The sequence below is a fragment of the Manis pentadactyla genome, chromosome 2, assembly GCF_030020395.1.
Source record: "Manis pentadactyla isolate mManPen7 chromosome 2, mManPen7.hap1, whole genome shotgun sequence".
Taxonomy (NCBI): domain Eukaryota; kingdom Metazoa; phylum Chordata; class Mammalia; order Pholidota; family Manidae; genus Manis; species Manis pentadactyla.
Window position 1 is genome coordinate 164,064,546 of NC_080020.1, and position 24,566 is coordinate 164,089,111.

General features: G+C 38.6%; 1 protein-coding gene across 1 annotated transcript in view; it reads left to right on the forward strand.

Annotated features, from left to right (window-relative positions):
- SUCLG1 (succinate-CoA ligase GDP/ADP-forming subunit alpha) overlaps window positions 1-24,566 on the forward strand; it is a 43,602-nt gene that overhangs the window by 17,428 nt on the left and 1,608 nt on the right. Inside the window, exons 3-8 of the mRNA XM_036931085.2 lie at window positions 9,538-9,654; window positions 12,716-12,928; window positions 13,074-13,131; window positions 16,290-16,373; window positions 18,069-18,220; window positions 24,241-24,429. Coding sequence (XP_036786980.2) covers window positions 9,538-9,654; window positions 12,716-12,928; window positions 13,074-13,131; window positions 16,290-16,373; window positions 18,069-18,220; window positions 24,241-24,429 — 813 coding nt within the window. The remainder of the gene's footprint in view (window positions 1-9,537; window positions 9,655-12,715; window positions 12,929-13,073; window positions 13,132-16,289; window positions 16,374-18,068; window positions 18,221-24,240; window positions 24,430-24,566) is intronic.

Consider the following 24,566-nt stretch of genomic DNA (forward strand, 5'->3'; position numbering starts at 1 on the left):
CTTCTTATTGGTTTGTGGCCCTCCTCTCCTGGGAGAACAGAGACCTTTAGTGGCTTGTGCTGGGCAACTGCACACAGACAGGGCTTCTGCTTCCTGCCCAGCTGCTATGGAGTTTATCTCCTCTGTTGCTGTGGACATGGCCTGGCCCGGGGCGCTGCTCCAAAATGGTGGAGTCATGTTGGAGGGGTAGTGGCTGGGAGGCTATTTATCTCCGTGAGGGGCCTCTGTTCTCCCTGCTTCCCAGGGGGTTAGAGTGCCCATAGATCACCGGATTCCCTACCTCTGAACTAAGTGTCCCGCCCTGCCCCTTGAAGACTTCCAAAAAGCACTCGCCAAAACAAAACAACAACAACAACAACAAAAATGGCCGCTCGTTTATCTTTATTCTCTGGCGCCAGCCTCAGGCACCCGCTCACCAGTCTTGCTGCTCTGTTTCCCTAGTATCCAGGACCCCACACATGCACTGTGTCTGTGTCCTGGTCCGGATGGCTGGGGCTGGGTGTTCAGCAGTCCTGGGCTCCCTGTCCTTCCCCGCTCCGACTCCTCTCCTCCCCCCGGGAGCTGGGGGGAGGGGCGCTCAGGTCCCGCCGGGCCTGGGCTTGTATCTTACCCCCTTTGCGAGGCTCTGGGTTCTCACAGGTGTGGATGTGGTCTGGATGTTGTACAGTGTCCTCTGGTCTTTATTCTCGGAAGAGTTGTCTTTGTTATATTTTCATAGATATATGTGGTTTTGGGAGGAGATTTCCACTGCTCTACTCACATTGCCATCTTGGCTCCCCCTCTACAGTGTATTTTAAAGGGACTGCTCTATATGGAAGTGCCCCTAAGGCTAAATAGCTGTCACCAGAGAAAATAAAACCATAGCAAAGAAAATAGACCAACCAAATACTAACTAAATGCAAAATAGAATCAGCTATGCACAAAATCAGTCAAGGGAAACACAAAGCGTGCAGAATGAAACACCTAACATATAAAGAATGAAGGAGGAAGAAAAAGAAGGGAGGGAAAAAAGGATCATCTGACTGTGTTAATAATAGCATAATAAGTGAGTAAAGTTAGACAGTAAGATAGTAAGGAGGCTACCCTTGAACCTTTGTTAACCACAAATCCAAAGCCTGCAATGACAATAAGAACATAGATGGACTGAATGCACCAGTCAAAAGAAAGAGAGTAATAGAATGGATAAAACAGCAAAGACCCATCTGTGTGCTGCCTACAAGAGACTCACCTCCAACCCAAAGACTAAAAGTGAAGGAATGGAAAAAGATATTTCATGCAAACAGTAGGGAGAAAAAAGCAGGTGTTGCAGTACTTGTATCAGACAAAATAGACTTCAAAACAAACAAAGTAATAAGAGACAAAGTAGGACATTACATAATGATAAATGGGTCAGTCCAACAAGAGGATATAACCATTATAAATACCTATGCCCCTAACACAGGAACACCTACATATGTGAAACAAATACTAACAGAATTAAAGGAGGAAATAGAATGCAATGCATTCATTTTAGACTTCAACACACCACTCACTCCAAAGGACAGATTCACCAGACAGAAAATAAGGACACAGAGGCACTAAACAACACATTAGAACAGATGGATCTAACAGACATCTACAGAACTTTACACCCAAAAGAAGGAGGATACACATTCTTCTCAAGTGCACATGGAACATTCTCCAGAATAGACCACATACTAGGCCGCAAAAAGAGCCTCAGTAAATTAAAGAAGATTGAAATTCTACCAACCAACTTGTCAGATCACGAAGGTATAAAACTAGAAATAAATTGTACAAAGAAAATGAAAAGACTCACAAACACATGGAGGCTTAACAACATGCTCCTAAATAATCAGTGGATCAATGACCAAATTAAAACAGAGATCAAGCAATATCTAGAGACAAATGAAAACAACAGCACAATGCCCCAACTTCTGTGGGACACAGCTAAGGCAGTTCCAAGAGGAAAGTATATAGCAATCCAGACCTATTTAAAGAAGAAAGAAGAATCCCAAATGAATAGTCTAAATTCACAATTATTGAAACTTGAAAAAGAAGAACAAATGAGGCCCAAGGTCAGCGGAAGGACGGACATAATAAAGATCAGAGAAGAAATAAATAAAATTGAGAAGAATAAAACAATAGAAAAAAATCAATGAAACCAAGAGCTGGTTCTTTGAGAAAATAAACAAAATAGATAAGCCCCTAGCCAGACTTATTAAGAGAAAAAGAGAATCCATACATATAAACAGTATCAGAAGTGAGAAAGGAAAAATCACGATGGACACCACAGAAATACAAAGAATTATTAAAAAATACTATGAAAATCTATATGCTAATAAACTGGATAACCTAGAAGAAATGGAAGCTTTCTTGAAAAATACAACCTTCCAAGACTAATCAAGGAAAAAACAAAATCTAAACAGACCAATTACCAGCAATGAAGTTGAATCATTAATCAAAAACCTACCCAGGAACAAAACTTCTGGACCAGATGGATTCATTATTGAATTTTATCAGACATTTAGAGAAAGACATAATACCCATTCTCCTTAAAGTTTTCCAAAAAATAGAAGAGGAGGGAATACTTTCAAACTCATTCTGTGAAGCCAGCATCACTCTAATACCAAAACCAGGCAAGGACACCACAAAAAAAGAAAACTACAGACCAATATCCCTGATGAACATAGATGCAAATACTCAACAAAATATTAGCAAACTGAATTCAAAAATACATCAAGAGGATCATACATCATGATCAAGTGGGATTCATCCCAGGGATGCAAGGATGGTACAACATTAAAAAATTCATCAACATCATTCACCACATCAACAAAAAGAAGGACAAAAACCACATGATCATCTCCACAGATGCTGAAAAAGCATTCGACAAAATTCAACATCCATTCGTGATAAAAACTCTCAACAAAATGGGTATACAGGGCAAGTACCTCAACATAATAAAGGCCATATACGACAAACCCACAGTCAACATTTTCCTTAACAGGGAGAGGATGAAAGCTTTTCCCCTAAGATCAGGAACAAGACAAGGATCCCCACTTTCTCTGCTTTTATTCAGCATAGTACTGGATGTTCTAGCCATGGCAATAAGACAACAGAAAAAAATAAAAGGCATCCAGATTGGTAAGGAAGAAGCCAAACTGTCACTGTTTGCAGATGACATGGTATTGTACATAAAGAAACCCTAAAGAACCTACTCCCAAACTACTAGAACTAATATCTGAATTCAACAAAGTTGCTGGATACAAAATTAAATACACAGAAATCTGTTGCATTCCTATACACTAACAATGAACTAGCAGAAAGAGAAATCAAGAAAACAATTCCATTCACAATTGCATCAAAAAGAATAAAATACCTAGGAATAAACCTAACCAAGGAAGTGAAAGACCTATACCCTGAAAACTACAGGACACTCTTAAGAGAAATTAGAGGACACTAATAAATGGAAATGTATCCCATGGTCTTGGGTAGGAAAAATTAATATTGTCAAAATGGCCATCCTGCCTAATGCAATATACAGATTCAATGCAATCCCTATCAAAATACCTACAGCATTCTTCAATTAACTGGAACAAATTGTTCTAAAATTCATATGGAACCACAAAAGACCCTGAATAGCCAAAGCAAGCCTGAGAAGAAAGAATAAAGCAGGGGGGATCTCGGTTCCCAACTTCAAACTCTATGACAAAGCCACAGTAATGAAGACAATTTGGTACTGGCACAAGAACAGGCCCATAGACCAGAGGAACAGTGAAGAGAGTCCAGATATTAACCCAAGCATATATGGTCAATTAATATATGACGTAGGAGCCATGGACATACAATGGGGAAATGACAGCCTCTTCAGCAGCTGGTGTTGACAAAACAGGACAGCTACATGTAAGAGAATGAAACTGGATTACTGCCTAACTCCACACACAAAAGTAAACTCGAAATGGATAAAAGACCTGAATGTAAGTCATAAAACCATAAAACTCTCAGAAGAAAACATAGGCAAAACTCTCTTGGACATAAACATGAGCAACTTCTTCATGAACATATCTCCCCGGGCAAGGGAAACAAAAGCAAAAATGAACAAGTGGGACTATATCAAACTAAAAAGCTTCTGTACAGCAAAGGACACCATCAGTATAACAAAAAGGCATCCTACAGTATGGGAGAATATATTCATAAATGACATATCTGGTAACGGGTTGACATCTCAAATATATAAAGAGCTCATGCACCTCAACAAACAAAAAGCAAATAATCCAATTAAAAAATGGCCAGAGGATCTGAACAGACACTTCTCCAAAGAAGAAATTCAGATGGCTAACGGGCACATGAAAAGATGCTCCACATCGCTAATCATCAGAGAAATGCAAATTAAAACCACAATGAGATATCACCTCACACCAGTTAGGATGGCCACCATCCAAAAGACAAACAACAAATGTTGGCGAGGATGTGGAGAAAGGGGAACCCCCATACACTGCTGGTGGGAACGTAAATTATTTCAACCATTGTGGAAAGCAGTATGGAGGTTCCTCAAAAAACTAAAAATAGAAATACCATTTGACCCAGGAATTCCACTCCTAGGAATTTACCCTAAGAATGCAGGCCCAGTTTGAAAAAGACATATGCACCCCTATGTTTATCGCAGCACTATTTACAAATGCCATGAAATGGAAGGAACCTAAGTGTCCTTCATTAGATGAATGGATAAAGAAGATGTGGTACATATACACAATGAAATATTATTCAGCCATAGGATGAAAACAAATCCTAACATTTGCAACAACATGGGTGGAGCTAGAGGGTATTATGCTCAGTGAAATAAGCCAGGCAGAGAAAGACAAGTATCCAATGATTTCACTCATCTGTGGAGTATAAGAACAAATAAAAAACTGAAGGAACAAAACAGCAGCAGACTCACAGAACCCAAGAATGGACTAACAGTTACCAAAGGGAAAGGAACTAGGGAGGATTGGTGGGAAAGGAGGGATAAGGGGAAAAAGGGGCATTACAATTAGCACACATAATGTACCAGGGGTGGGGCATGGGGAAGGCAGTATAACACAGAGAAGATAATGGTGATTCTACAACATCTTACTACAATGATGGACAGTGACTGTAATGGGGTTTGTGATGGGGACTTGATAATGGGGGGAGTCTCGTAACCATAATGTTGCTCATGTAATTGTATATTAATGATACCAAAATAAGAAAAATAAAATAAAAAAGCGTCTTAAGAATCTTCTTTCCATCCTTTCTACCATTCTACTTTCCTGGAATTTCTTTTCTTGGGTTGACATGTACCCTACCAGATACTTTCTTTGCCCATACAAACAGATGTATCCTTATATAATGTTCATTTTACAGTTTATTCCATAGAATGGTATGTAAAAATGCAGTATATAATATATATTGTATATGTGTCTGTAAAACAAATTCATAAAAGTGAAATTGAGTGTCAAAGGTTCTGTGTATTTAAAGTTTTAACAGCTAATGTTAAGTGGCCCCTTCAAACATTCATACAAATTTATAGTTCTGCCATAGTAGAGGCACAGATTTTTTTTTAAAACAAAGGAATACTACCAAATCAGTTGTATTTAGGAGTCTTAATCCAAAGTATCCCTCTTGTCATTATTCAAGGACCTGTGTTGAGATAAAAGCAGTTCAGGAATTTTTTTTTTGTAATTTAAAAGTTAATGATTTTTCTGTAAAATAATTGTCATATCCATTCTGCTGTATTTTGGTAATCTAGGGCAGAAATCTGCAAGCTTATTCTATAAAGGATCTGCTTGTAAACATTTCAGGTTTAGGGGGTGGTGCAGTCTCTGTTACAGCTGCTCAATGGCATTGTAACAGCAAAAGCCGCCACAGACAACATCTCAGTGCATGGGTGTGGCGTATGCCAGTAAAACTTGATTTATGAAACCAGTGGCAGCCCAAATTCCTCGGGCCGTAGTTTATAGCCCCTGATCTAGAGAATGGTACCAAAATATCTAAATTTCTATAATTTTTGTTTTTAAAATACTTAATATTGCTTTAAAATTATAGTTGCTTTTTCCTAATGAATTTGGTTAGAAGGCTGTTTCATGTAAAGTGTCCTTTTTGCTTTTTGACTTTTTTCTCAAATAACTGGGCACAGAAATGTGAGTTGCAGTGGACCTTTCTCTTTCTCCCTTTACTATCTTAAAAAGAAAAAAAAAAAAAATCCACCATCAACAGAAAAGCACCCCAAACTGTGGATATTGTTCATAGGTAAAATTGGTCTACTTTCTCTGATAGTCATATATTTTATGAATATCATATCCACATATATACATTTTAAAGAAACTTGATGCTAAGATTTGAAGTACGTTTTATCACCACCCCTCTGCCAATTAAAATCATATTCAGTTCCTTTTTCATTATATATTAATTTTGTTAGCATATAATCAAATATTTGACTAACCCAAATTTTACACTTAAGTTTATTATGTGTGATTTTGGTTTTCTGCTTATTGAACTTTGTATGATCCTATGACACTTTAACCTCTGAGCTTTTATTTAAAGAATCATTGTCTATGGTGTAAGCACTATTTTGAACTGTCTCTGCTTCCTAAATTAGGTGATGGTTTGCCTAAATATTGAAAGCCAAGGTTGGTTTCAGTGTCTATCAGTTCCCTGCAATTATGTTTTACACTCACTTTTTTATTTTTTAAGTAATTGGTAGCCTTAATTGTCTCAGATTTGTTGTTTAAGATTCTATTATTATAGATGTAATAATGAGGTCTGAAGTTTAGAATTTATCTTCATAGGAAATTTGCATTTTCTCTCATTAGTTCTTTTTTTTTTCAGGGTGTACATTGTTCCACATATGAATGAGGAATATTTGTATTTCAGACTGGAGTAATGCAGATTACTAATGGGTGGAATTTCTTGTACTGGCTTTCATGGGCTGCTCATACTATTCCTATTCTTAGCTGTGCACTGGATGGTGATAATGGGAAAACTAAGAAAAATAAGCTTATTAAACAGGAAATGTTATCCCTGCATAGCTCTATCTTAGGACTAAAAAAATTGGTCTATTTGAATTTATCTAACAATGTAGTAATCTAAGGCAGTGCTTCTCAAGATATCTGGAGTGAAAGACCAGTTTAGCTATGTGTTTGTTTTTAACTTCCTATCAGTATTGTTTACAGTAAAAGTCACAGCAATGTATTGCTATAAACGTTTGCAAACATTCCCACTTTCATTTATTTTTATTAAGTTTTTCTTTTCTTATTTTTTCATTTCTTTCTTCTTTTTCTTTTTGTATTTATCTGACTGCAGACCAGTAAGAGGCTACAGACTACACTTTGAATAGCATTGCTTAAAAAGAAAGCACTAGACGGTGGCTCTTCCTAAAATTCCATGTCTGACTTTGGACAAGTCAGTAACATGTTTGGGACTAAGTGTCCTCTTTTGAAAAATGAGGAAATTGAATCAGGAAATTTCTGAAGTCCCTTTTAAGGTCCTAGTTTTTATGCCTTTCATAGAACTTAAATAGTTGGGTCAGCAGTTTTAGGCCCCTGTGTCATGACCACATAGATCCATTCAATTTTCAACAACTACTTACTGAATGCCTACTGTATGTATGTCGATTTAGGTGCCACCTTTTAGTAAACAAAGACAGAAATTGCTGCCTTCACAGAATTTACATTTTAATCAGAGGGTTGGGGGAGAGACACATCAGCAAAATCAGTGGGTAAATTATGTGGTGTGAAGAAAGTATGAATGTTACAGGCAAACAGAGAAAGGAGAAGTGTGTATATGCATGTGGAGTTGTGGTGGCTCAAGTAGGGGAAGGCGGGGGGTTTATATCAGGTGGTTCAGGGAAGCCTGACCTCTGAGTCAAGATCTAAAGGAGATGTGGGAACGAAACAGGTGGATATCTAGGGGAAATGTATTCCAGGCAGAGGGGACAGTGAGGCCATGGGGCAGGAATGTGCCTGTTATGTGTGGAAGCTGCAGGGCTGGTGCGACTGGGATGAAATGTGCAATGGGAGAACAGTAGTGAGGTCAGGGGTCTGATGGGAGGAGGCAGGTCGGATATTGATTTGTAGGCCAATGGGAGGAGGTTGGCTTTTACTGCAAATGAGATGGAAAACCATTGGAGTGTTTGATCAAGCCATGACACGATCTTCCTTCTGTTTTAACACAGTTACTCTGGCTGCTGTGTTGAGAATAGATTGAAAGGGAGCAAGGTCAATATCCTGTCAAGAGCTGACGGTGACTTAGATAAAGATGGTGTCAATAGAAGGGTCAGACGTTGTTAATTATATTTCTAAGTAGGGCAGTAAGATTTACTAATCTGTCTGATATGAGCTGTAAGAGAAAGAGAAGAATCAAGAATAACTTCAGTACTTCTGATCTGAATATCTGTCAGGAATGGAGTTGTCATTAACTGAGATGGGGTAGACTCGAGATGGGAGTGATCAGGAATTCATTTCTAGTCACATTAAGTTTGAGATTCCTGCTGGTTCTACACGTGGATATGTCAGGTGGACCGTGTGAGTATGGTGTTCAAGGCCATGGTCTGGGCTTGATGGTGTGTGTGTGTGTGTGGTGGGTGTCTTTGTGTGTGGGGGAGGGGTTGCCATATAGATGATATTTATTGCACGATAAGAGATGAGATGACCAAAGGCATGCATTTAGATGAAAAAGAAAAGTCTAAGGAGAAAGAAAAAGAGAAGAGGAAAACCAGGAGAGGGAGAGCTCCAGAAGCCTAGTGACAAAGAATCTCTCCATTCCTGGAAACATTTTTGGTTGTCACAACAACTGACTAGGGTGGGGAGGAGGGTGTGGTATTGGCTCTACCGAGTAGAGGCCAGGGTTCTGCAAAGCACGGTACAGAGCACAGGACAACCTCCCATGACAATGAATCAGTGTCACCAAAATGTCTAGTGCCAAGGCTGAGGAGGGAGAGTGAATGTGAATGGATAGGGAGATAGGGGGCATCAGCTGGGCAGCATTAAAAGCTCACTTAAGTTTAGCAGTAATTTAAAGTGAGACCAGTTAGCATGATTTAGTTTTTTCTCCAGCTACTGTTTGGTTGCACATGTGAGTCTTAACCAGGATCCTGATTCTGCCAGAGGTGGAAGTTGAAGGGAGAGAGAGAGGGGAGCTGAGGTTGTTGGGTGACCATAGTGACTGGCCATGGCTTTCAAACCGAGTGGGAGAGGGGTGTGAGGACATCGGGAGTTGAGGAACAGTAAAAAGAGTTGTTCTTTGAAATAAATGCCAGGGTGTTTCTGATTACCAGCCAAATTTGAAAATAGAGTAAAAGAGTCCCTTTTTTAAAAAAACAGCTCTTTTGGTTTTGTGGAGGCCTGTTTTGCTTCAAGGGTCAAAGCTGTGTTTAGTAAGTTGGTGAGAATGCTGGATGTATGTTACTCTTCTACTCGGAAATAGTTTAACCTCTTTGTTCTTTTCCAGGTTGCTGAAGGTTGCCTGTAGCCTTCCCAGCCTGCCTTTTCTCATGAGTCTTGTGCTTGTACCCCTCAGGGCACCTTTCACAGCCAGCAGGCATTGGAATATGGCACCAAACTCGTCGGAGGAACCACTCCCGGGAAAGGAGGCCAGACGCATCTTGGCTTACCGGTCTTTAATACTGTGAAGGAGGTAATTAATGGTACTGAGTTTCTAAGAAATGAGAAGAAAAGCAAGAGAGGTGCAGCATAGTTTAGTAGAGATCTTGATTGTGTCCCTTCTGGAAGAATCACTTGCTATTTTAAAATCCAGTCATGTAGAGAAATGGGAATTATAGTGAGAACCAGTGGGTTCACTTTGGTCATGTGGGCTGAGGATATGTTCTCATAGCCTGCATCCTTGTGTTTATAGGCACACGTCATCTATTAAGGGAGAGGCGCTGTGGCTTGGCTTTTATTTGGCTTACTCTTCTTTCCTTAGCCTTTCTTCTTCCAGGATGTTACTAGTGCCCACGTCAGCCTCCACCCCCTAACACTTACTGAGAATGCTAGGTGCCTCATACACATTCCCTCATTCAGGCCTCACCACAGCCTTCTGAGGTAGGTGCTGCTGGCATCCCCATTTTGAAGCAAGGATACTGCAGGTGCAGAGAGGTTAAGGGTCCTGGCCATAGTCTCAGCTGAAAAGTTGCAGATTTAGCACGGCTCAGAGTAGGTAGTGTGCTGTGCTGTGAAAAAACTGAGCTGTAGAGTCAGATTGACAAATCAGAGTCCTAGTCTCTTGCCCAAATTGCTGAGTTCTTAGTACTTTAAAAATTATTTTAAACCAGACTTTTATTCTGTTACAAAACTAGTATGTCCTTACTATGAAAATTGAGATGATATAAAAGTATGTAAAGTTAAATAGTTTAGTGTTTTCCCTGTCTTTCATTTTTGCCTTTATAGAGAGCTAATTTAAGCAGTGTATTCTTTCATTATCTTTCTGCACTTACATGAATATATACACAAATAATAGTATTATTAAAGAACTACAGTACAAAGTCTTGGCTATTTAATAAAAAAAATTTAGGAAATAAACTTAGTACTTGAGAATGGTGTATTAATAAAAAGCATACCTCCCCTGCTCTTAAACATAGTTTTAAGAAATGTTTTAAAGTATTGCATTTTTTTGAAGTACAAGTTTATAGACTTAATTTCTTTTTGGAGTACTAATTTCAAATTGAAGTTAATTTGTATTCTTAACCCTAAAATATAGGATAAAACCAAATATTCAAGTTTGGAATTTATATTTTACTTTAGACTTGAAAACAGGATGTACTATATGTGTATGTGTGTGTTTTAAGTGTATTGTGTTTTAAGAGTAAAAAAAGTGTTAAAAATGATATGTTTTATAGAAGAATCATTGAAACTCTTCTTTGTTTTAAATTTTTTGCTCCTCCCCCACACCCCTTTATTATCTTATGGATAACTTCGTGACTTCAAAAGGTAGAGGAGCTGTTTTCATAATTCCTCTAGGTAGATTTGACTTTCGTCATGAGCTTTTTTTGCTTTCTTTTAAAGAACATTTTTGTTGCTAAGCAATTCATTTATTATTCATAGTGATACACATAGATACAACATCTGGAATATTCTCTAAGCTCTTTGGCAGATACTGTTTATTTCTTGTTCAGCTTCTACAAAGAACTGTATAGGAATAAATACCTTTCATCCAGCATTGCTTCCTAATTACATAGACCCTGTTGGCATAATCCAGTTTCTGATGGTATTTGTAGCCCTAAGAGGTAGAAAACTGTGAGACATATTTTCCATAGAGTACATAAATGCCTGTGACCTGACTTTTTTTGGTTCCAATCTAGTTTTTAGTTCTTTCATTTCCCCTTCTCTATTACTACCTTCAACAGAGTTTTTTAAAAATTATTTTTAACCCCTGGCATCATATGTGGATAATCTCAGTATCCTTTGACTTTGTTCTTCTGCAACTGTTTTTCTTAGGGATGCAGCAAAGAAAGCGCCTTGGTCTCTGGGGATGGGGGGATCATTCAGGAATCATTCTTAAAGATGCTGTTTTTCATTTCTGCCCCTTCTAATTGTACCTTTCTGTAGCTTAGTATTATATCCATTGTAAAATCCCATGCACAGCCTTCCAAAAGGTTTTGATTTCTGTCTTGATAAATTTACATTTTAATATTTATAGGAGGCAGTCTGCTATAACTGAAAGAACAGACACTTGGAATCAGATATATGTAGGTTTCAACCTTGGCTCTGCCACTTACTTCCTAGTTGTGTAACCTCCTGCAAGGTATTTAATATTTCTTGACCTCAGTATCTTGATTTGTGGGTGGGGATACTAAACATACAGGGTTGTGGTGAAGCCTTAACTGAGACCTGCATAGAGCCCTCTCACGGGCCTCTCATGGAATGGGTGCTGTCACTCTTGGAGAGTCAGAGATCACTGACAGTCTCTGTCTTCAGAGAGCTTCCATTTCAGCAGAAGAGACATGACCGCAGGTAGAGGTGGGTAGAAGGATACATCTATATTGATAATACATAGTGAGTATGTAAAGACCACAGAGAAAAGGACAAATTGATGGTCTTTAAGTGCCCTGCATTGTGAGGGATGATGTAGAGGAGACCCTATTTTTTTCAGATAGTAGTAAGACTAATAAGACCCATATTCTTATTCTATGACTATTTATGCATGTATATTTTAGTTTATTTCTAATCTATGTGCATTTAGAATACAAATTGTCAGCATAAAAGCCACCTCATTTTTACTGTCCCTTGGTAGTATTTACCAAGTATGATGTGTTTTTAAACAGAAGTTGGAGAGCCAGTTCTGAGGCTCAGGGGCTTACTAGTCCTTCTAATAGGGAAGTGTACGGTCTTTGGTACTGAAGAGGTGATACGGTGTCTTCTAAAGGAACAAAAGTAAACATGGTCACAGGAATGGGGGACGCAAATGCCAATCAGGCAGTGTTTTCAGGTTTAGGGCCAGCTGCTGTCCGAGAGAATGGGATGTCACAGAAGCTTCTGGTTCAGAGTGGTATTCCCGGTGCGCAGAGAGGAGGCCACACTTGGTTCTGCTCTTTTCTGACAGCACAGTGACCTTGGTAATGGGCAGAACGAAGACATCCAGTGTCTCCTGGTGGTGGTCTTTCCTGACTCCAAACCATTATTAAAATCATAGTATTGAGTTCATTTCACACTGTTTATCACTTGCCCAGCAGTGAAGTGCTTTATGGTTCCTGTTTCAGGCCAAAGAACAGACGGGAGCAACGGCTTCCGTCATTTACGTCCCTCCTCCTTTTGCCGCTGCTGCCATTACTGAGGCCATTGAGGCCGAAGTGCCCCTGGTCGTGTGCATCACTGAAGGCATCCCGCAGCAGGACATGGTGCGGGTCAAGCACAGACTACTGCGCCAGGGAAAGACGAGGCTGATTGGGCCAAACTGCCCTGGAGTCATCAATGTAAGTGTAAAAAAACAACAGGCCCAGATTGAGCCTCTCACAAGGCTGACTACTCATGAATCGGTCGACGTGTATTTGTGTTCATGACCTGTGAGTTACAGGGTTTTCTTTTCACTTTCTGAAACTATGATTTACTTCCCTTCAGCCTGGAGAATGCAAAATTGGCATCATGCCTGGCCATATTCACAAGAAAGGAAGAGTTGGTGAGTAGAGATTCTTCTAGATTAAAAAAAAAAATTCTTTGCCTTAAGCTCAAAATGCACAAAGAGAATTTGTGACTGCAAATCTAATTCATTTTCATTAACTTAAGTGGAACTTACTTATCAGGGGAGTTTTGTAGTGAATGGATTCTATATCCTGAATTGAATGAATTTGAGAAGCAGTACTAATTCTGCAGAATCAGTAAAGGTATTTTGGCTTGGGGGAGGAGTTTAACATCTTTTCTTGTTCGGCCATTATGCCTGTTTTTAGATTCTTCATACCTAACTTTCCCTAAGCTATGCTGTTTCTCCACCATAATAGATGGTTACAGTATTTTTTCTATCTATGGACCATGACTATTGATATTAAATAAGGATACTCAATATAGTGGGTAAACGTCAGTTGTGTACTTTATTGGACTGAGTTAAAGGTTATGATTTTCTTTATTACTTCAGTCTCTTAGAGCTGTCAGCTCCACTGTCAGTAGGTACATACCAAGTTTTTCTATGAGGAGATGGCGGAGTTCCTAGACCGTTTGAGTTCTGTGGGAGCCTAATGGCCCACATGGTTACTGACGCTCTATAAATATTTGAGTACCCTTTATACTTTTCAGTCTGCTTTGAACAGCTACTGCTATTGACTTGAGGTGAGCCTGGGAGGAGTACCCTGTGCTGAGTTGCCTTTCTGATCACTACCCTGCTTTCTAAGGTGCTTATAAACCCAAAAAGCAACCACAGGTGACATATTGATCCCTTTATCCTTTAAAAAAGTTGTATTTTAATTAAACTTTTTATATTTAGGTAATTATGAATTCATATGCAGTTGTAAGAAATGATATAGACAGAGCTTGGTGTGCCTTTTATCCAGTTTCCCCCAATGATAACATCTTGCAGGATCCCAGTGTCACAACCAGGATATTGACATTGAGGCAGTCAAGACAGAATTTTTCCATGATGGATCCCTTATGTTGCTTTTTATAGCTACACCCACTTTTCTCCTATACTCACTCTCTTCTTAATCTTTGAAGTAATAATCTGTTCTCCATTTATATAATTTTGTCATTTCAGGACTGCTGTATAAATGGAATCATGCAGTATGTAGCCTTTTAGGATTAGGTGTTACAGCAGCATAATTCTCTGGAGATTCATCCAGGTTTTTCTGTGTATCAGTAGTTCCTTTTTATTGCTGGGTAGTATTTCATGACATGAATGTACCAGAGTTTGTTTAACCATTTACATGCTGAAAGATAGCTGAGTTGTCTCCAGTTTGGGACTATTACAGATAAAGCTGCTATTAAACATTTGTATACTGGTTTTTGTATGAATATGTCTTCATTTCTTTGGGATGAATGCCAGAAAGTGCAGTTGCTGGCTTGTATGATAGTTGCATATTAGTTTTTTAAGAAACTGCCAAATTGTTGTCCAGTGTGGCTCTATTGTTTCTTTCACATTTCTGTCACCAGTGTATGTGTGATCGAGTTTCTCTGCAGTCTTTGGAGGTTACAGTCTAGCAAGGGGGACAGTTGCCACAGAATCTTGAATACCATTGGTGATCTCTCACCGAACCAGGTAGTAGGAAAATAGAATTCTTACTTGAAGAAAGACTTCAAAGAGAAAGTGGCATTAAGCTGTTGATATAGACTATGAAGGCTTAGAATTTTTGTCACATGGTGGAGATAAGGGCATCATTTTAAGCTGAGCATATGTGAATAATTGAGGAGTGAATCAATTTCACCAGAGTAGGGAAATAATGGGAAACAAGTCTGGAGAGGTAGGCTGGGACCATGCTGGGCCTGGGAGTTAGTGCAGAGTTCCATATAAAATGGGCAGTCATCATGGGGTGACATAGCTATTGCTGTCTGGTGAAATTAATCTAGACGAGCAATATAACATCCTTCTGAAAGTTACTATCAGTGACCAAGATACACACTTGTCTTTCAATTTGACTGATAGGTGCAGAGAATCTGAAGTTATGTGCACCTGAATTCATAGTGAGAAGATGGGTATTTATGTACAGATCATGTGCTTAGTACCCATTAGCCTATAGTGACAGTAACATAAAACTTGGCTTAAGAATGTATAAGTATGCTGTACTAAAGTTGAAGTAGCTTATGATTATGGTTTTTGTCTCAGTCTGACAAGAATTCTATTTTCCCTAATGTGGGATCATATTGTTAGAAGGGAGTCTTTGAGTTCTTAAGAAGTGATCCAAGGCAGAATTTTAAAGAAAGCATTTGCTGGGGTTATTCACCACCCCAAAATCTGTGCTCTGATTTTAGCCTGTGTAACGTTTTGTGTTCTATTTTTAAAAATATTTTTTTATAATATGTTCTGACAGCAAGTTATTCATTTATACTTCACAACTATTGAGATTAGGGATCCACTCATTATATGTAGACTGTGGCATGAAATAAATTCCCTTTCCTGTAGCTCAGCCAAGTAAAGTGAACTGCAAGAGATGACATCTGGCAGATGAACTGCAAGAGATGATATCCCCCACCAGGTACACACCTTGTCCAGATGTGGACCTTGGTGCTTTCACATAGGCCTGTTGTGTATAGGAAATCAGGTGGTAGACTTGAAGTCAGAGGGATCTTGGCCTTATACGCCAGTTATCTTTGTATTAATTTTAAAGCCTATATATTGTTTGTAAATTATTAGAAAACTAGTTGTGGGAAAGGTATAGCATTGCTCACTGTGACTAATGCTGGTCTTGCAGGCTGAAGGTTTTGGTGGCTTAGTAGTTGGGTATCTGTGAGTCTAGTCTGTTATGTTTTGCCACCTAAGCAAGATTGTAGCTACCAAGTTCATACTGATATTACTCCTTTCATAAAGATTCTTAGAAGAGGCACTTTAGGCCTTTGTTGTATTGCTTTGATAGTCATAAAAATAACCCTAACCAATAATGTACTTTTCCCCATGTCGACTTTTTAAAATGTCCCTGCTTTCCTTTAAGCCTTTTCTTTTTATTTCATCATATGAAGATACTGCTGATTTGGATGACAAATCATGGATGAATTTTATATAACTTTCTATTTATTGTACATAATGCTTATATTTTGTGTTGTACATTATACTTGTATATATGTATTTGTACTTGTACCCTAAAACAGTCTGGTGCATGAATACAATGTAATATTTTAAAATTCTCTTTCTTTGAGGTATTGTGTCCAGATCTGGCACCCTGACGTACGAAGCAGTTCACCAAACGACACAAGTTGGATTGGGGCAGTCTTTATGTGTTGGTGAGGGATTTCTGCCAAAATCATTTCATTGGAATGCAGTATCTTCATTGAATAAGTACAATAATAATTATTGTTTTGATTATTTGCAAGAGGTTTTGATATCATTTTATTAAAAACATGTTATAATCTCAAGTATAATTTGCATCAGTGTGAAACTCCTGTATATTTTTAAGATTCATGGTCCAGCTTTGACTTCCGCGTGGAGGAGCAAACATCCTGGGACAAGTGGCTCCTGGAGAGCCGCGATGCCTGAAAACATCACTTATTTTGCTTGCTTTCTGGAGAAATGGTTCTTCATATTAGAACTTCTGTTACTATAATTACCATTTTCTTATTGTTATAAGCTATCATCCAGTGCGTCACAGTTGCTGAATTCTTTGCCATTCATTATCTCATTTTTAAAGCAATCTGCTGAGACACCTTTGAACTGAAAAATTGTACATTTTTAGCTTTATTCATGAGAAAATCTGTGTTGAGGAAAGTTGAGCTCTCCAGAAACACTTTTTGCCACATCATACTGTCTCCTACTTTTAAAAGTAACATTTTTTTACATTATAAAATAATCTTGGTATTTATTGCCAAAAGCTAGGCAGATTTCTCATTTTTACAACAATTCCTTAAATTCTTAGAATACCTTTTAAAAGCCTTTCAAAAATAGCTTTTTATTTAAAATAATTATAGGTACAGCCCTGGAGTATTTTCATTAGAACCCAAATCCATAAAATAATTTGGAAACGTTAATTGAGTTTGTCTGTGTACATAGCACAATCTTAGCCACAAGGTAACTTTAGGGTGATGAAGAATAAGAAAAAGTTTTGAAATAGTTGAAATAAGAAAAGTTTGGAATAGTTAGAAAATTCCATCTTCTCCAGCTTCTGTTTTTAATTTATAAATTGGGAGTGATGATGCCCATCTATCTCATGGAGGGGTTGGAAGAATTAGGAAATGGCAGGTCTAGCATGTGCTAAGGCACAGTACTGGACACATGGGTGGCACTCAATAAGTGCTACTTCCCTTCCTCAATTCCATTCTTCAGCGATACATTGAAAAGTAGGAAACCAGTCCTGCCTTCAGTAAGTTTATAACTTAAAGATAAGTAAAGGTGGCAGCTAGTCTGTTGGGAACATTTACTAATCCTATCCAAGTACTTGTTCTTAAATGTTATGTGCTGGTGGTAGAGGAGGCCCGTGTGTAAGGCTGTCATCAGTCACTCTGGATTTAAGAGAAGAGGGGTCAGGGTTCCCCTCATTGGGACTTGTGTCTAAGAATTTGGGAGTGATTCCTCTGCAATGTGCCTCATCTGATGATCACTTCATGTAAAGGAATTTGATAAATGTTTAATCTTATAACACAAACACATATTTTCTTAAAATGCTCATTTTTAAAGACTTTCCTAGGAATAATTTTGTGGGAGGAAAGAGACTTGATAAAGGAACTAAAACAAAAACAGGGTTGTCTTTGTGATTATCAGAAATCAACCAGCCACCATTTAGCATTAGTGTAATATTATAAATAGAAATAAATGTAGCACTTTGTGCCTTTTTTAGTGTTAAGTGGAAGAGTGATCAACATTTAAAAATATTGGTCGGAGGGTTAGGCAAAATAAGAAATCAGTTGAAACAATATTTCTTTACCTAATTTTCATGGTTCATCCCTAAATTTTCAGCTGGTGTTTATATTCTTCGACTTTTTCAGGCATTGGAGGTGATCCTTTTAATGGAACAGATTTTATTGACTGCCTTGAAATCTTTTTGAGTGACCCAGCCACAGAAGGCATAATATTGATTGGTGAAATTGGTGGTAATGCAGAAGAAAATGCTGGAGAGTTTTTGAAGCAACACAATTCAGTAAGTTTGGGTTTGGAAAAATACAGCTCTTTTTTTGTTCTTAAATAATATCACAGGCTTGTTTTAGAAAGCCTTTTTTTCTCCCCCAAAGATTACATTTACAAAAAAACATGAAAGATAAAATTAAGCCTTATTGAGCTGAGCCTGCCACACTGGCCACTCAGAAAATTTGGATTCTTTCTGGGTTGATGCTCCTTCCCTCCCACCCAGTGCACGCTCTCCACTTCTCTGCTGTGAACCGTCCTCCCCGGGCATCACGTCGCACTTTGGTGGTAGGCCCATTGGCCTCCTGCTTGAATGGAGAACATTCAGGCTGTGAATCTGAAAACCCCCACTTAACCTGCAGATTCACATTTTCACCTTTCATTGGTGTCCTTTCCCCAGATTTCAAAGGGTGGAAGCATTCTTTTCTTTTTCAAAGCTGATCTTTAAAGATCCTATCCTTTTTACCCTTTTCTAGGATCTACCTACCTCTAGCTTCAGTCTTTCCACGTGGAGCAATACTTCCCTTCAGAGGCCAAGTAGCAAGCTTAATTATCTGTGTCCTTTGAAGGCTTTCATTGTTGCTTCTTCCTTAGAAATAAACCTTAAGAGTAGTGTGGAGTTGTATCGTAATTTCAGTTAACCTAAGGGAATGAAGCTGTGTTCTGGGTGAGGGAGAGAGCGGGTCCGGGAGTGCACAAGCAGCTTGGCACCCGCTAGCACCCCCTCAGTAACTGTGTGCTCTGGACCTGGTGGCTGAGACCTGGGTGACAAACATGCAGATGATTTCCAGGGTTTCCCTGATGCCGGCGAATGAGTCAAGAGGTGTCTTCAGGAGGCCAGGCAAGAGGGAGGAGTAACTTTCTCTCTGTGAAAGAAATTAAGGAGTGAATGAAATAAATGCTACAGAAAAATAGTGAATAATAATAAGAGTGAAAGGAACTGGTAATATTCTCTATAGGGTAGTATATACAGAACAATGTGTATTTATGTGTGATTTAAGGAATATTTCAAGGGCTATTTTGAGTACACTTGAATTTCTTCCATGATTTTAAACTCTGATCACCATATAAGGTGTGACTCTATTTTCTCCTGGCTCTCTGGATTTCTTTCCTTACTTTTTATTCACTCCCTAATCTGACTTCTGTGTGTTACATAAGAGCTGTGTGATTGTGGTCATGTTATTTAACTTCACTGTGCCTCAGTTTCCTCTTTGGTGAAACGGGGATACAGTAGTGCCTACCTACAATGTTGTGAGGACTGTGGCATTTACATGACTTAGTAATCTTAAAAACAAATTTTGATGAAGTAAATTTGAGGATCTAATCGATTTTATTAAGTGATTCATGAATTGGGCATCATCTTAAAGTAGAGAAATGCTCTGAGTAGTTGTAAAAACTGGAAAGTTTTTATAGACAGGAGGGTGGGGCAAAAGTTTTTAGCAAGGGAAGAGATTAGGAATTGTTTTGGATAGAGCCACCCTCCAGTAGGAGGCACTGGGGATTTTAGGCAGATTAACTAGGAAGATCCAAATTGGTTTAAAATTCCACTTCAGGAGAGGCTGAAACTGCATTTAGGTCAGGTGTTAAGCCCCAGTTTGGTGACTTGGTCTAGAAGTGACCCCATGTTGAGCCTGTATTTTTTTTTTTAACAGTAATACAGCAGAACTGCACCAGTCACATAGTAAACAGTTATTGAGCTGTTCGCTGCTTCTGTTGAATCCTACTCTCCTGATACTGCTTTGCAGAGGTCACAGTGGCCGTGATTCATTTTCATCCCTTCCGTCCTCTTGGTTTTTCTCCTGGTTCTCTTTATCCTTCCCTAAATTTAGGTTCTGTGTCTGTTCCTTAAGTATGAGTGATTATTGTATATAAATAGCATCATACTATATGAAGTTGCCAAGGCAGAAACCTCAGAACCATATTTTCTTTCTTTCTCATCCCTTGTTTCCTCTCAGGTACCAGGATCTGTCTCTGAGATGTCAGTAGTGTGTAGTGTGATGAGATTCAGAGCATCATCTGTAGTTTGTTCCTCTGCTCTGGTTTGGGCCTTCACCTTAGCTCACCTGGACTATGTCAGTAGTTTCTTTGTGAAATCTCTACTCCTTTCTCACAGTTGCTCCCCTCTTCTCTCCCAGGCCATCCTGCTATGACACCCAGATTACCTGTCCTCCTGAAATGCAGACATTGGGGCCTCAAGTGCCCCAGTTTTAAACCATTACAGTTTCCCATTATATGTAGGATAAAGGCCAGACTCAGCATGGAATTCCTGTGGCTCACACACCACCCTAATCCTCCTTTTCAGACCTGTGTGGCTTCTAACTTGCCAGTTTTCATTCTCGCTTGCCTTTGCTTGTTCCTTTCACAAGGTGTGCTTAGTGTCTGACTCAGACTCTAGACTGTATTATGTACAGCAGGGGCTGGTCTCCTTGGTACCCACCCCAGCTCCCAACACCTTAGGTACCAATACCTGGTGAATAAGTAAAAGAAGAGATTGTTAGGAGATTGGAGTAAAATATTAATTAGAGTCTCTTGGATTCAGAAAAGTTAGAAAGTTTAAAAATTAAAAACTGATTTCTCTATAGGTAAAAAATAGTTAATACGACATTACATTGTGTTAAAATGAATTTTAAAATGTTTTTAGGCCAAACTTTGAATTCTTGAATGGCTAAGAATTTAGTGGGAAAGACTAAGCATTTTGTTTCATTTAAGCGCATGTTTTCCTATTCCTGGTTAGTTCTTATGGAACTATTTTTTATTGAGGACCTACTGTGTATAAGATTATAGGTTGAAGAGTTGAAATGCCATATAAAACACTTAGCTTGAGACCTGGCACAGAGTGAACACCCAGTGATGTTATCTGCTCTTATAACAACTACTATTATCATTCCAATGATGTAATTATTTCCAAAAGTAGTGTTGTTTAATCTTTACTCAATCCTCTTGAGTAAGATGTTTTTGTCCTTCTGTGAGTGAGGAAACTGACACAGAGAATTTACCTCTTGCCAATGGTAGGGGTACAGCAGATGAATGGGTGGGTCTCATCCCCATGTCTGTCTGACTTCTCCAGTACACCATCGAGGGATCCGGAATCAGATTGCAGGGATGAAGGACAAGAGGCAGCAGTCCTGGGCATCTTCTCAGACTATATGGATAGCATCCTAACCGGTCTTTCTGTTTTTAGGCTTTTGCATTTCTCATAATTTCTGTACACTGTTTTCTGGGTACACTTCTCATTGTTTTAAATTGCATTTTTCTCTGCTTAAAAAATCTCAAGTGATTTTTTGTTAATAAGACAGACTGTAAATTTGTTTGACATTTTAGGTTCATCATAATCTTGTTTGTTTCTTGTGCAGTATTCCCACTAGTTGAGTATAGGGACAGAGGTATCAAGTGGAAATGAGAGCTGCTCAAATATGAGATGCTCATATCTCTGTTGACCCCAAGGTGAATAAACAGATGATCTGTGGAGTCTTTTTAATTCTCTGCTACCCTAGGTACTGAGCATACAGAAGTAAGTGAGATTGTAGTTCCTGTGTTCAGGGAATTCATAGTTTAGGAGTGGGAACATATGGGAAATAAGTCATAGCCACTGTACTGAGAGTAGTAGAAATGAGTCAAAAGCACAGCAGAGTCACTGAACAGGTGACGGTCAACTGTGTGAGTCAAAAAGGCTTATTGGGAAGAGGAGGCTTGAAGGAGCTCTTTCAAATAAGTGGAAATTTGCAAGGTATCTGAGGAGGGTAGAGGACATTCTCAGCAGAGGAACAGAGACAGAGCATCCTGGAATTACTGGGCAATAAAGAGCAAGGAAGAATGGTGGGAGTTGAGGCTGGAGAAAGCAGTGGCCAACCATGCAGAACCTGGCATGCTGGCAGCTTAGCATGAATCAGGGCAGTGGAAGCAAACTATCCTAGCAGTCATTCACTGCCATGTATTCTCAGTTTAAAAAAGAAAAAAGCCAATTTCATTTAAGAATGTCCTTGATAAGCAGTAAAAATTACTAATTTTATTAATTTTTAGTAATTTTAGGAAGTGAAGCACTTTTCCAATTGAATTGTGAGCTGAACTAGCTGCTTTTTTCATCGGATGCCAGTTTTACTCACAAGAGCAACTGGCAGACAGACTGGTTCAGACCTTTTCTCAAAAGTGAATAAAGCAGACTTGCCACATAAAGGAAAACAGTTCCTGGTGTTTGTTGATGATGATAACATTTGGGCCTTCAAGTGAATATTAACATCTTGGAAAACTTGTTTCTGCCACTGTGAACTTGATGGCTTCCCCCTACTAAAGACTTTTATAATGAGATTGGTGGTGATATTAACAAATGTGATTTTGGTGATTTTGAGTGATGAAATGTGTCAGCCTTTGGAAGGTGTACATAACTCAATGAGCCTGTATTTTCCATCTGACTAATGAATGTTGCAAAATCATTGTAGGTGCAACATTTATTCAAAGTGCAAGACTGATCACTGGATTTTAAAGTACCAAAGGACAAAAAGTTCATTGCCACGGCTTCAGATTCCAACATCACATCTAACCTTTAAGAAATTACCACTTGCAGAGGTTCATGTAGTATCAAAGAACAATATCCATAATTATCTGACAAGCTGCTTAAGTACTCCCTTTTCCAACTACATATATGTGTGCGGCCAGATTTTCTTCTTGTACTTAAGCCAAAATAACATTGTAATAGATTGAATGCAAAAGTAGACATTAGAGTCCATTTGCCTTGTATTAAATTAAACATTCAAGAGTTGCAAAAATGTAAAATAATGCCAACTTTCTCACTGGAATGTTTTTTTAAAAGTTATTGTTTTTAAACGAATTTATTAGAAGTTATTATTTTTAACTGAATTAATAAATATTTATAAAATTTTTCAGTTTTAATTTCTAATACAGTAGATGTCAGATATAATCTACAGAAACCTACAAATGTCAGATATAACCTACAGAAATCTACAAAGTTCTTTGGGATCCTCAATCATTTTTGTAGCAAAAGGGGTCTGAAGACCAAATAATTTTAGAACTGCTGGTCTAGAGGAAGATGATAGTGCCTGAATGAAGGCACTCCAGATTCCACTTGTACTGGCTTTCTGCAGGCCTGTCTGCTTTGCCTGGATCCCGTATTGCCTCTGGATTCCTACTGTGCACATGGGTTTTCATTCAGTGTGAAACTTAACCATATGTTCATGTATTGTTTTATGGCATCTCTTAATTGATTGATGTGCATACATGTTTTACATTACTTCTTCAACTACATTGTAAGTCTAGAGCATAGGAATTCTTACATTTTCTCTGTTGTGGGTTTTTATTTTTAACCTCAGAATCTAGTACAGTACTATTTCTATATAGAGGTTAAACCTTAGACTGGAACTTTAATGAATAAAACTGATCCTGATCTTCCTTCTTACACATCGTGGAATTTTGGAGGAGAAAGGGCCTGTGGCCATCAAACAGTTTAGCTGCTTCATTTCATAGATGAGGAATCAGAGGTCTCGAGAGGTAATGTGCCTTGTCAAGGTCATGCAGCTTTAGTCAGTAGGAATCGAGTCTAGTGACTTCTACATCCTTCCAATATACCTTCCCACTGCCTCTTTTTCTTTTAGCAGATTTATTAAGTAAACTAATAAATAAGACATAAGATCAGGTTGAAACAAAACAACCTGATCTTGCATCTTAATTTATTATTATCACAATTCACATAACTTACATTATTTATTTTCAAGTGTGCCTTTTTGTTTTTCAAATGAAAGATTCACCTATGTATTTGTATAACAACTTGTGCTAATGAAATTGAAATTTAATATCTAAACAGGTAAAAAATTTGCTCAGGATTGTTTTCCTGAGTTTGTAAGCAAGTTGAGTCATCTCAAAGAAGAATGCAGTGTAATGCTTTCAGTCATAGCTTAACATCTGTTTTCTTAGGATGAGTGATGGGTCCTGCCCAAGTTCTTTGCCATTTACTAGAAAGTCATATATTTGAGGCTCAGTTTTGGTCAGCTTCTTCATTAGGGTGTTTAAAATATCACTTTCCAGGGTCCCAAGGCCAAGCCAGTGGTGTCCTTCATAGCTGGTTTAACGGCTCCTCCCGGCAGGAGAATGGGTCATGCAGGGGCAATTATTGCTGGAGGAAAAGGCGGCGCTAAAGAGAAGATCTCTGCTCTTCAGAGTGCAGGGGTGGTTGTCAGCATGTCTCCCGCGCAGCTGGGAAGCACCATCTACAAGGTGAGCTGTCACATGGTCGGAGCGCTCTGAAGTATGGGCCTTATGGTGTGGGGCCCCCGTGGGTACTTGGAAACTCAAGGGTTTTTCTTCTGGGTCTTACCTGTCTCTTAGCAGTCTGTAGCAACTCTGTTAACTTC